This window comes from Notothenia coriiceps, unplaced genomic scaffold (genome assembly GCF_000735185.1).
Source record: "Notothenia coriiceps isolate Sejong01 unplaced genomic scaffold, NC01 NC01_scaffold00029105, whole genome shotgun sequence".
NCBI classification, from domain to species: Eukaryota; Metazoa; Chordata; class Actinopteri; order Perciformes; family Nototheniidae; genus Notothenia; species Notothenia coriiceps.
Window position 1 is genome coordinate 7,381 of NW_011361806.1, and position 12,953 is coordinate 20,333.

At 40.7% G+C, this 12,953-nt stretch overlaps 1 protein-coding gene across 1 annotated transcript; it reads right to left on the minus strand.

The window, feature by feature from the left end:
* Window positions 1-2,764: 2,764 nt before the first annotated feature.
* On the minus strand, window positions 2,765-6,102 carry LOC104958578 (XK-related protein 4-like). Its single transcript, XM_010786319.1, has 2 exons — window positions 5,748-6,102; window positions 2,765-5,295 (listed from the first exon to the last, which is right to left on the minus strand). The coding sequence occupies exons 1-2, from the start codon at window positions 6,098-6,100 to the stop codon at window positions 4,695-4,697; spliced, it is 954 nt and encodes a 317-aa protein (XP_010784621.1). The 5' UTR covers window positions 6,101-6,102; the 3' UTR covers window positions 2,765-4,694.
* Window positions 6,103-12,953: the final 6,851 nt, after the last annotated feature.

Here is a 12,953-nt window from a genome sequence, read left to right on the forward strand (position 1 = left end):
CTGAAATCTGTATTTTTTAAATCAGTTTTTCCATCTAATTTGTTATTATTTACATTGCTTTTAAAATCGTTCTGTATGTGGGCTCATAGGGAGGGGGGCAGGAGCTCCAACAAGCCGTGTAGGACAGATAGTGAATACACATACTATACAGAGATGCTGTATGAGAAACCAATGTGATTTTGGAACATTGAAAAATTCTAGTAGACCTCAACAATGGAATTATGATCAGTAGAAATGGCAATGTCATGGGATCTTTAAGTTTTGTTTCCTTATCATCCGGTACCATCTTGCCCTGATCCAGGACATCAATATCATACTGCTGATCTGATGGAACCTCAACACTTTAATCATCCAGGTATTCATTCTATGGGAAAACATTATGGTAGGAATTGTAGTACAACTTAGTGGCTGCATTACTATAATGTTATCGTCTACTTCAATAGGTCTTCAGTGGGCGATACAGCTAAACTGAAGTCCACCTCTATCTCAATAAAGGTTCTCAATGCGGAATTCAGATCATATTTATGATTGAGGGATTGCCTCCACACAGCTCTCAACATGGTGAGGGTTAAGCTAATGGTGCTAGCAGGGAAAGCTAACAGAGCTAACAGTGTTAACCTAGGGTGGCCAGACGTCCCCGTTTTCCGGGGACAGTCCCCGTTTCTATTGGCCTGTCCCCGGTTGAAACTGTCCCCGGAAATGTCCCCGTTTTTTAATATACGTTTAAATCACATAGCAAGGTGAAATAAAACGTTTCTTGTCATGACACACTGGGTAAACAGAGTATACTGCTCATTATTATTCTTCTTTTGTCTTCCTGTTTCTCTTGATCTGCTCCGTAAACTCTCTCATTCTTAACTGCGCCGCTCGCTCTCTTTTCTTGATCGCCCTAACACACCCTTCACTGTCCCGCTTAATTGTAGGAATTCTGCATTGTGCTACTTCACTGGGTTTTGGAAACTTGTACCCTACTTTGGAGCATCTTTGATAAACTATATATGTGCCTGTCCATTTCGTGTAGTAGGCTTGATAGTACTGTATCCAATATTAAAAATGTTTTTTATATGAGTCACTTCCATATAAAATGCCAGTTTTCAGGCCTTGGTTTGATCATTTCATCAAATAAATAAAATTAAGTCAGAAGATTATTTTGCCTTATCCTTAAGGTAGCGTGGAGAGTAAGAAGAGAATAAACACTTTAGGAAGATATGTGAAGGGATAAAATGGAAATGGTAATTATATAATTACAGAGCCTGTCAATTTATAAATTGATGAAAACAATGTAACTGTTAACACAATTGTATCTAATAATTAGGGGTGCACCGAATGGGAAATTCTTGGCGGAAACCGATACCGAAAATAGGAAACAGTTGGCCGAAAACATTTTCGGTATCGGTTTCCGCCAAGAATTTCCCATTCGGTGCACCCCTAATTATTAGATACAATTGTGTTAACAGTTACNACCACCAGGACCTCAGCTGTAATTTCCTCAGCTGTTTCTCCTTTGAGTTCAACAACATCGAGTAGTTTTGTTTCCACTGATGTGCTATCATGTATCTTATAATATCTTGTAGCAGCTTTACACGTCAATGACTGGATGCATCAATGGACAGAGACACAGATTCCACCTGTTCTAGGTGGAATCTGTTAACTTTTTCTTCCCCTCCAAACGTTCTCCCTTTTCTTAACTTGTCTTTCTCACAATTGTACAATCTCTTTTCCCTTCTCATTCTGTTCTTCCTCTCTGATATTTAAAAATAGAGAGTACATTATTAGATACACTTGGGTTAACAGNGCTGAGGTCCTGGTGGTTATCCAAAAACAGTTTGATCGCTTTGTCCCAGTGTGTCTGATAGCTGTGTCTCTCTGTTCACTTACCATGGTATTGAAATCAGTTTTTCTGAAAGGTTTCATTAATTAGTTAGTTAGTTACCATTTATAGTAATTAGTTAGTACACATCAGTTTATTACAGCAGTTAAAATGTTCGAATTACATTAAACCAGAATTGTCCCCCCTTTTTCTTTAGCAGTAAAGAAAATTGGATATGTTAATGATATATTGACCGCAAAACTCAAAATGTCCCCGGTTTTAATTTTGAAAATCTGGTCACCTTACTCTAGTAGGCCCTCAATGAGGGGCTAAGATATATTAAAAAATAATATTTTAAAACATTAAGAAAATATATNTTCGATGTGTGTAGAGGTGTGTGTGGTTAAACGTAGCAGCCTCGATCTCTATTCAGCTGTTCTAATGAAGGGAAACGCAGTGAAGTAAACAGTAAAAGGCACAGCTCTTTGCAGCTGGTGCTGCTCTTCTCAGATTCTGCTTAGTTACACGTTACTGCCTCCAGTGCCCTGTACGACGAAGCCAGTTCAACAGACCCTGGATATGTTCGATTTACCCGGCTTAACTAACCCTAACAAACGCGATGTCGCTAAGCGGTCCTACGAAGCTGGTTATCAACTCAGTAAATCAACCGAGAGCGCGTTCACGTGAAAGGGACGGGGTTAGCAACATTTGACCAATCACAAACACGGAGACGCGTGCTGACAGCGCAGCGTCATACTTCATGAATGAATAGTGTAAATAGCAAATCCTGCTTCGTAGTACAGGCCACTGGTGCCGCAGAGATTTCATAAAGTGAAGGAGGTTTTCCTTCTATAAAACAGCTGTAGGCAGCAGATACTGTGAGTCACGGACAGGAATCCCTCAATTTAAATAAAACGAGGCCACGCTTTATTAACTTGTGCGCAAGCTTTATTAACTCGTGCGAACGAGAAAGTAAAACGTGGCCACGTTTTATTTATTTTTCTCTCAATGAACCCTCCAGGGCTCCGTAAGTTAGTAGTACACATCAGTTTATTACAGCAGTTAAAATGTTCGAATTACATTGAACCAGAATTGTCCCCCTTTTTTCTTTAACAGTAAAGAAAATGTGATATGTTAATGATATATTGACCGCAAAACTCAAAATGTCCCCGGTTTTAATTGTGAAAATCTGGTCAATTTATGTTGACCTGAGGGAGAAACGAAGGGTGGCTGATTTCTGAGTTTGCGCTACATCCTGTGGGTAAGGACGAGGATGTTTAGAAAACGTAACAGCCAACCTCCGTGTAAGCGCAGTGCAGAACAGTGACCATTAGCTAGCCAAACAAAGGACTCACATGCGCTAGCATGCATACCCTGCTGGACTGGCTCGATATGAAAGCACGGAGGAGCTCAAATTACAACACACAGAAACCACTATATCTTTGCATAGTACATCGTTGCTAATATACTAATGTTTTGAATACTGTATAAAGAACCTTACAGTATGTATGTATAGAAGTAAGTCTCCATCAGCCCTCTCTGTAGAGTTTAGCATCCATGCTAACATAATCTCAAACTTCCATTAAGATATATTATTTTTCCTTTGTTACTTCACCTAAAATGTAGTCTAATTTGGTACAGGTACACTTTGTTACTTGCACCCACGTCCTATTGTTGTTTTTTGTCTGTGCATTAGGCATCCCTCTCTGAAAATGTCTGGATTCCATCAGATACCCTTTCCTAAAAATAATATGTGGTACAATGGTAGTCTTATATCAAGCTCTTAATGTGGGATGTCAGCTAATCAAAAAACACTTTGTTAGCATTCCTAAGCCGGCACCATGCTCTGTTGTGTGGCTCGGTGTTACGATGTTAAAAGCTGCTGGAACATTTTGCCCAGAAGATGACGTGTTTATGAAAGAAAAAGCAGACTATGGACACTCAAACCACAAACAATGACTTCAGTACCCTCTACGTCATCTCTAAAGTAAACAAATGATGTATGTAGTATCAGAGATCTCCTGGTGGTTGGTGTAGTTTGGCTGAGATTACTGTTATGTGTCTTCCTTCCCATTTTCATCTCAGCGCTTTTGCTTGTGCCTCCTGATCCACACCCCACACAATCACCTCCACAAAGGTCATAGCACAGCCATGTTTATGAGGCCGGACTGCAAGTAGTTGAGTTGAGCTGCCAGGAAGATATTTTTTTGGCATTGTTTGAGTTTGACTTATCTCTTATAGGAGAAAACAGTGAGGTTGTGTCTGTCCAGCTTTCACCTCATCTTTGTCGCTTCCCATCCTTCCCTCCTGCCACGTTTGGTTAATTGTACCCAAACAAAACACAATGACTATGTATAGATGCTACTAGTTCAGTTCTTTATGACCTTTTTCCAGTGAAGACCAGCATCATCCCAGAATAATGGAATGTCTAGGCCAAAGAAGAAAATGTTTGGAACACACAATATTTATGGTCACTGTGTCACATTGGGCAATTACAGCCCCTTTCACAGTTGTAAACATAAACATTTTAAATGTGTCCCAGTTAATTTTGTGTGTTGCAGTCTAAGTTCATAACATAACCTGACAGGAAGTACTCATAGACCCGAGCTTTAGCCTAGCAATGGAATTCAGTCGAAACGGTCTAGAGTAATCGCTTCTTGCCGTGGTCAAAACTACTACACGTTGGACCCCGACCAATCAAAGCTTACCGTCTTTCATCCTTGGTGGCGCTACGGAATAGAAAAGAAAAGGGGTAATGAGAGATGGAACGTGAGATTGTTGTTAGTAACAAATTCTTATTGCCACAGACCCTGTTGCTCTACTTGTGATAGCAGGATAATCCTTTGACCGCAGCACCCCTCTTTGGGTTCTGAGAGCAGTGGAACTACAACGTGGTCTCATATTCTAACCGCTCCTGCACCAGAGCGTCGTCCTTGTACTGCAGCCGCGGAGGAGTCGGTGAGGAGTCTATGGCCAGGATTGCCCTGCGTATACTGCGGTCGAGGACATGGCGTTCCCACGCAGGGTAGCGGTTCCTGCAAAGGTCGATCTTGATGACGGTCTCATCGAGGCGCGGAGCACGGGACGATGGCGTGGATGGCGCTGGGGGTCGGACCTGAAAAACTGGCATGCAGCCGTCCCGCTCGGAATACTTCCCCATGTCGCGCTCCAGAGTTGTGGTAGCACCCCGGTTGGAACGAAGCGAGTTGGTGGCACCTTCGGACGGAAGCGTGGAGAATTGAGCAGTGGGGTCCAGGTCCAGTGCCTGGCCACTCGGCGAGCGCCCGAAGCGAGGCCCGTTGGGATGGAAAAAGGCATAGTACATGAGCATGAAAACCACTCCGGTGAGGAAACTGCTGAAGATGACGCAGAGAGCTGGCACTGCGAAGGCGTCAGTGGTGTGGGGCGAGCGGTAGAGGTACCACAACGCATTGAGAGCAGCATTCTCCACCAGAATCACCAGGTAGTATATGAAGAGCCGACACCTGCACAGAGACATGATAGAAAGGAACAGTTAGCGAACAAGATAGGTAAGTGTGTGTTTGGAATTGGGCATTTGACATTGGGCTGTGATCATTTCAGTGATTAGGGTCATCTTTCCAACACAGATCTTTGTAAGCCCATCATGGGTGGCTTGATTTGCTGTATATGTAAAAGCCTTTTAGGTGGTTGCAAAGACTGGAAATGATCTGTATAAATGCAGTCCATTTACAAATGACCATGAATGTATAAAAGGCAAACCACCGTAAAAGGTTTTTACCACAAAAGTTATTTTCTTCACCACAAAGTTATCTTAAACTCAAAATTCCTAAATAAAATGTAATTTGACTACAACACAGAATAAAAAAGGACCTTACATTACATAAAAAAAATCAAGCATCAGAAACAACTTTTTTCCTCAGGTCTCATCACACTTCATGGACTTAAGCGTCCTCACCTTGTCCGTCCCTCCTTGACGTTGAACCAGGAGAAGATGTAGATGATCCCCACTACCATGTCAAACACAATCTCCTCCCACTTGCTGATGCAGAAGTCTGTCTCGCAGTGGACAATCCAGAAGGTCATGATGCACCAGTGCAGCACAATGAAGATGCCGAAGTAGAGTTGAAACACAGAGGCGAACAGGGCGAAAGTGATGACCCTGGCAGCGATGGTGAAGAAGTGCCAGCAGAACTGGATGATGACGGCCAGGTAGCTGATGGGCTTCTTGTCGTCCCGAGAATCCCGTAGGGCCTTCTGGTAGGAGGCCAGGGCCCAGGCCAAAGAGACTAGGGAGGCAGCCGCTGTCATCCCTGGGAGACGTACAGAACAAAAACATTTTGTGAAATCTGCCGTCAGTTTCACAGCCAGAGGAGGAGATATTCCTCTTCAATGTCAGATTGCTTCTCAGAGCGTGAATTACAGACTGGATTCTGAAAGTGTTGGCATAGCACAAACACTACAAATGAACCCATTATGGTCGATTTACTTAGAAAGACCGTTGTTATGTCTCGAAAATATTGCTGCATCGATGTATCATACCAAGATTAGATTAAATAAGGTATAAATACATGGATTTTAGTACATAATTAAATTTAACACTAAAGAGCTGGTATTAACTTGTACTTGTATCATGTATCAGTCACATATTTCTATTATAAGATAATTTGGCTAAGCGATTTAAAAAATATATATTATAAATTGTATGTGCTATTCATAACCGATCACATAAGAGTGTTGCTAATCCAAAGAAGGCTAAAGGGCAAGGTTGCTAACATCATTAAATCACTAAAATCCCTTTTTCAATCAATATTTTGTTTCAAACTATTGATTCATTTAGTAAGTAGCCATATATATGCAATCAGCCTGATAATGTGCAGCGAGCTGGGCATCATTTTATGGTGTATGGCACTGTCAAAAGTAAATAAAGAGGCATATATGAATCCCTCGAGGGGAAATATACTTTTTACAAACACAAAAATGGTTCATACATATGCATTAAAGTAGGTCAGATGAGGGGGATACCTAATAGAGTGGCGAAGTCCCTCCCCTTCCGGGGGAGCTCCATGGGACCTTATTTCGCAAAAATTATGTATTGAAGTCAATGGAGAGACAAAACTTATCTTTCGATCCCGTTTGAATTGTGCCACGAATTACACATATGATGTTTGTCAATTTGAAAGATAATTTTGTAAGTCCAAAAAATTAAAATGTGTCGTAAAACTGTGAAGTAACAAAACATTTTGTGTGAAACGCACAATGAACTACATCTCTGGTCTCCGCAGACTAGCACAACAACACACGTCACCAAGATGGCCGTCACTACTGTCTTGTCAAAAAAGGGATTGACAATACCCTCACTATCACCACAATGAAACACGTCCAGAAGAATGTCATGCAAAACTGCCTGCCTGCCTTCCTTTGATTCTCTCTGAACTGACGGGTCTTTTTAAGGTTTAATGTCAACCATTTGTGCAGATAGCATGAAGTAGAAAAGATCGGCGATCGCCGATGCTAGCCTTAGCATTTCTCCCCCGGGCTTAGATGGTGTATTATAGAATGATCACACTGGTGATAGTACTCTTCAAAGGGTTCACGAAAAGCTACTACTCTTACTGTTTAACATTTTGGGTTACTTATGTTACTTCATATTAAGGCTAATAAAATGACAAGGCTGTAATGCTAACTAACGTGCTAGCTACTAGCTATGTAATTAGCCTTAATATGAAGTAACATAAGTAACCCAAAATGTTAAACAGTAANAGCACTAGTGTCACCACTCAAAGTGATATGTTAAAACATTATCGACTCCATCATGGAAAAGGGGGAAAGAAGGAGGCAGCCCTTGTTAGAAATTAAAATCAATGTTTTAATGGGGAAATGTAGTTTAAACATGCCGTCAGTTTTAATGCAGTTTTACACTGAAAAACCTGAAATTCTTGTGCAACACCAGCTGTTAAGCTTTATTCTGAAACTCTTTCATCTCCGGTTGGCAGTTAGCATGTGGTAAATTTTACAATTTCCAAAAGAGGTGAATTTAGTAGCGAAATGATATGGAGTGGTGCAAACCGAAGCCTACTGATTTAACACTACAACTATAGATGTCGAGATACTACCATGCTGAATATTAAATGAAGGTACAGTTTATTTGAATACATTATTGTTTACAGACGAGAGTAGCATGTGACAACATCCGGAATGATCGGAAACCAAACCAGCCGTGAAGTATTTTCTGTATTTTTAGAGTATTGATTACAGCGTTTAGAATGTGTTACATGAAAAGTGATGAAAGAGAATATGAGGAGAAAAGGCGTGTTAAGCATATATTGAATGTGAAAAGAACCAATCCTTTGTTTAAATGCAACAACGGACATTGGAGACGAGGCGAGCCGGCTGGCGGGGAGGAGCCAGCAGAGGACAGCACCGGACGAGGGATCGGGTCTCTTCTCTTCCCTAACGAGGAGCGGATCACAGCTGTTTGTCTGACTGAACAATATTATGCTTGTGACCAACCCGCGCCTTTTTTAATTAAAGTACCCAATTGAACTTTCACAGAGACTCCATTTAGCCTCCTTTTAAAGCTTCTCTCCTGGACGGGAGAATAACGAACACAGTTTACACACTGTAGATCCTCACAATTGTCAGTTCTACCGTTATTTTTTGATGAATTAACATCTTACAATAGTCCCTAATATTTGTTATTTGTTCTCTCACCTTGAAAAGCAAGTTATGGCTATTTCTCGAAAAGTGCTTCGCAAATAAACCGTTGTTATTATTACTATTAAGCTTATTATAATAATAATAATTAATCTGATGGTATTTCTTTGTTAGATTGTTTTTTTGCACCAGTCTGAACATTTCTTTAATACCAAAAAACAAGGGCAACTACACTCTTATAATGGGCTTTGAATGGACAGTGAACTTGAATTGATAATATAATCATATACTTTTCAAAAGTAAGCTTACAGAGTGCCTTACAGACACAACAATAACAATGCAATTAGAACTTAGAACATTCAAGCAGCTAGTAAATAAAAACATAGAAAATCTTAATAAGTCGATGAACAACACACTTTTCACACCTATAGGTATATTTCTCATTTTGCATTAAAATGCTAGCAAATTAATGAGATGTTTCATTAGGTAATGGATTGAAATGATGACATAAATTCAAAGCTACTTGAGTACTTGACTGCGGCCTTCACTCCTTTTTAAATCCTCCGTCACCTGCAGAGAGCTGCTGCTCTACTGCCACCTGACTAATGGCTTAAAGTAATAGCAAGAGGCTTGAGTGCTAATATAAGCACTTGTCCTCTGCTTGAGGTTAAAAAATAATGACCTTTTACCATGAGTATGAATAACAGATGTGGCACAGCGTCTAATAATGTGACCTAGATACATTTATTTTGGTTGATTTAAACTGATTTTAAAAAAATGGACGAGGTTACATTATAGCTCAGTTTCCAACACCACTGATAGCCAACTTCAATAACTTCATTAGCGTGCTACTAGCATGACGACAACATGTCTCAGACTTGTGCGTCAGTTTTTGGTGTCCCGTAGGAACAGTATCTACCATGGTGTTTCTTTATTGATTTGTGTTTTTTTTATTTTCAGTGTTTTGTTTTCCTTCTTAAAGTCATGTTACATATATTTTTTTTCCTGTCTGGTTGATGTTAAAGCACTATATTTTCTCTCTGTTTTCCTTCAAGGTATTTCCACACCATCTACCTGGGCGTTCGGAGTCGTCAGAGTTCTGTGACTGAGCACTGGCGCTACTACTGGAGGATGGTGTATGAGTTTGCAGATGTGAGCATGCTGCATTTACTGGCCACCTTTCTGGAGAGCGCTCCACAACTGGTGTTGCAGCTGTGCATCATTATACAGACACATAAGCTCCAGGCTGTGCAAGGTAATACCTCACTCAGAAGCACACACAAACACAAATGTTTCTCTATATTTGTGAGATTGACTTTATGCGTTATTCTAACCTTAACCATCACAACTAAAGGCTTATCTCCAACTCTTTTCCGCCCCGTAGCCAAAATGGAATCCTTTTATTATCTTGTTTTTGGATTTATATAATTATGTTTTACACTTAGAAGTTTCATATATTTTACCTGTGATCATGCACCATCTGCTGTATGTAAACTGCTTCCCTTAACCTGAACCCCATTCTAACCTTAAAGTCTTAAACTTCAAACAAACCCTTTGAAGCAGTGACAACAGGCCAAAGCAAAGGCTTATTAAATACCTCAAAATGCACCGGGACGACAGGCAAGAGGGCGGAAACATGAAAGGGCACTAACAAGCTAAGTTGGTGACTATAGAACATTTGTACTAACTTCCACTCTGTCGGAGTGTGTATGTTACGGTTGAGTGAAGGAAGCAGGACCCAAATGCAGATAACTCTGATTAACCTTTATTTCAAGGATAATGAAAATAACTCGGACAAAACAGAACACTCACCGGTGAACTCAGTCACCAACAAAAGACAAACCAACACTGAACACAGGAAGAGACAAGACTAAATACAGGGAGGGGTAATCACAAGACGAGAAACAGCCGGGCAGGGGAGGAGAAACACAAAGGGCGAAAGGTGAACACAATCAGACAATTAGACACACCAGGGAAACTAACGACAGGGATGAAAAACACAGGAAGAAGGACCAGACAATTAGGGGTGCAACAACTAATCGACTTAATCGATTCAAATCGATTACCAAATTAGTTGCCAACTAATTCAGTCGTCGATTCGTTGGTGACGTCATCACGTGTGTTTTACGCGCCGTTAAGCTCCAACGTTATCGGTCTTTTTATCGGTACTGGAGACATTTAAAATATATGTCATGTATTATTGCTACATAAGCATTATATCGCAGTCTTAGTGTCGCCAACTCGTCTCTAATATGCAAAAAGACAAAAAAATGCGTCCATGATGTATTTTCGATCTTTCCAATCCAGAAGAGAGATCTTTTTCTCCCCCGCCTGTGTGCGAGGGGGCGGGGCAGTTTACACACACACGCAGATGCTACATGCATGCAACACACTGCGGAGATGGCGGAGTGAACGCGCTACGAGGTGTGGTTAAACTTTACCCGTCTCGATGTGGAGAATGCTCGTTGCCAAAAGTGCAAAAAGAGTTTATCATGTAAGGGCGGTAACACGAGCAATTTGTCTAAACATTTAGCAAAAGTGCACCACATTCAGACGGAGGAATGCACCGGGTTCGACTGTCTTTCTAGCAGCTCTGTAGCCCCGTCCACGAGTAACGTTTCCACGTCAGGTGTTATGTATGCTAGCAGCAACACATGGAGTTTAAGGAACCTTAATATTGAATAAACTATGAATATTTTATAAGGTAATGAGTATCTTATTTGTTAAAGTTTCAGCTATTTGTTTACAGTCGTCTGTTGTATCACATTATTCGTAATATGATTTGGTAAAATACTGTTGTTTCTTTGATGTGAAATATGTATACTATTTCTATTTTAAATAAAACGCAATGCATGTTAATTTGTTCAAAATGTGCTTAGTTAATTAATAATATATGTATTTTGATCAATATTCATCTTAATTTCTTCTTGTTAGTTTTCACATGCCTAAAAAAGACCTCACAGGATAATCATAAAGAGTCTGACTGGCTAAGATAAGAGCGATTAGCAGAACATATGCACTGCAAGGCATAACAGTAACTACTACCGAATAGTCTCGTTAATCGTTTCATTCAATCGACGACTAATCGATTATCCAAATTAGGTGTTTGTTGCACGCCCTACATGACAATTATACACAGAGAGGAAACAACCATAACCAGATCAAACTAACAAACGGTGACAGTGATCATGAAGAATCCGGACAGTGTACCACTCAATTAGGACTCAATAGAACTTAAAGATTAACAGGTCTAACAGGCATATGTTTTTTTTACCAAATTTGAAAAAACTTTTGCTACTGCTGTCGCATAATTCAGTCTGCAGTACCTCCAGCACTGGATTCTAAGTTGAAATCCAAGAGTTAAATCCCACTGTGGCTGGAGAGATGCCTCGGTACTGACAGGCGTGCTCGTATCAAGGCACTCAACACCCAATGCTGTGGCACCATCTATAAGCATTCGGCGAAAGTAACACCCCGACCCAGTACTACTCTCCGGTCCATGGGACCTTATTCGGAAAAATGTATGTATTGAAGTCAATGAAAGAGAAAATGATTTTCGATAATCCCGTTTAAATTGTGCCATGAGTTACCACACATCGATGATTTGTCAATCTTAAAAAATGTCATTTCCATGTCAAAAAAGTTGCAGTTTTTTAAAAACTGTGGAATATAAGCACTATGCAAAAAATCCGAAACTAGAAAGAACTACCAAATCGCCAGAGCGCGTAGTGATGTCATAACTGATGTCAAATTGTTTTCCTCCACCAAATAGAGAGAATAGCTAAGATAACGTTAACAGAGTGCCTGTGTGCTCTAGTTAAATCAGCTTGATTATCATAACAGGCAATAGGTCTTCGCTCGTTCTTTCGCTTCCCGCTGATGAAAGGACCAGGAGTGGCTGGATCAAGTTAGCTACCTAGCTAGTAGCAAGCACGTTAGTTAGCATTACAGCCTTAGCCTTGTCATTTTTATTAGCCTTAACATGAAGTAACCCAAAATGTTAAACAGTAAGAGTAGTAGTCATATTTCGTGAACCCTTTGAAGAGTACTGTCACACCGGTGTGATCATTCTATTATACACCATTTAAGCCCGGGGGAGAAACGCTAACGCTACATTAGCATCGGCGATCTGTTCTACTTCATGCTATCTGCACAAATAGTTGACGTTAAACATTAAAAAGATCAGGCAGTTCAGAGAGAATCAAAGGAAGGCAGGAAGGTAGGCAGGCAGGTAGCTTTGCATGACATTCTTCTGGACGTGTTGATAGTGAGGGTAGTCTGGCTTTCACCTCTTCAATCTGGCTTTTAATGTGTGATTGGGCGGCTGTGGCTCAGTGGGTAGTGTGCTGGACTGCGAATCAGGGGATAGCAAGTTCGAGTCCCACTGCAGTCAGCATGTCGTCGTGTCCCTGGGCAAGACACTTCACCCCAAATTGCTTCTGTGGGGATTGTCCACAGTATTGAATGTGTGTAAGTCGCTTTGGATAAAAGCGTCTAACAAGTGACA

Coding starts and splice junctions, on each gene's coding strand:
- LOC104958578 (XM_010786319.1), bottom strand. CDS start 6,100: ATGACAGCGGCTGCCTCCCTAGTCTCTTTGGCCTGGGCCCTGGCCTCC. Junction 5,296..5,747: donor GTCAAGGAGGGACGGACAAG/GTGAGGACGCTT, acceptor GTCTCTGTGCAG/GTGTCGGCTCTTCATATACT.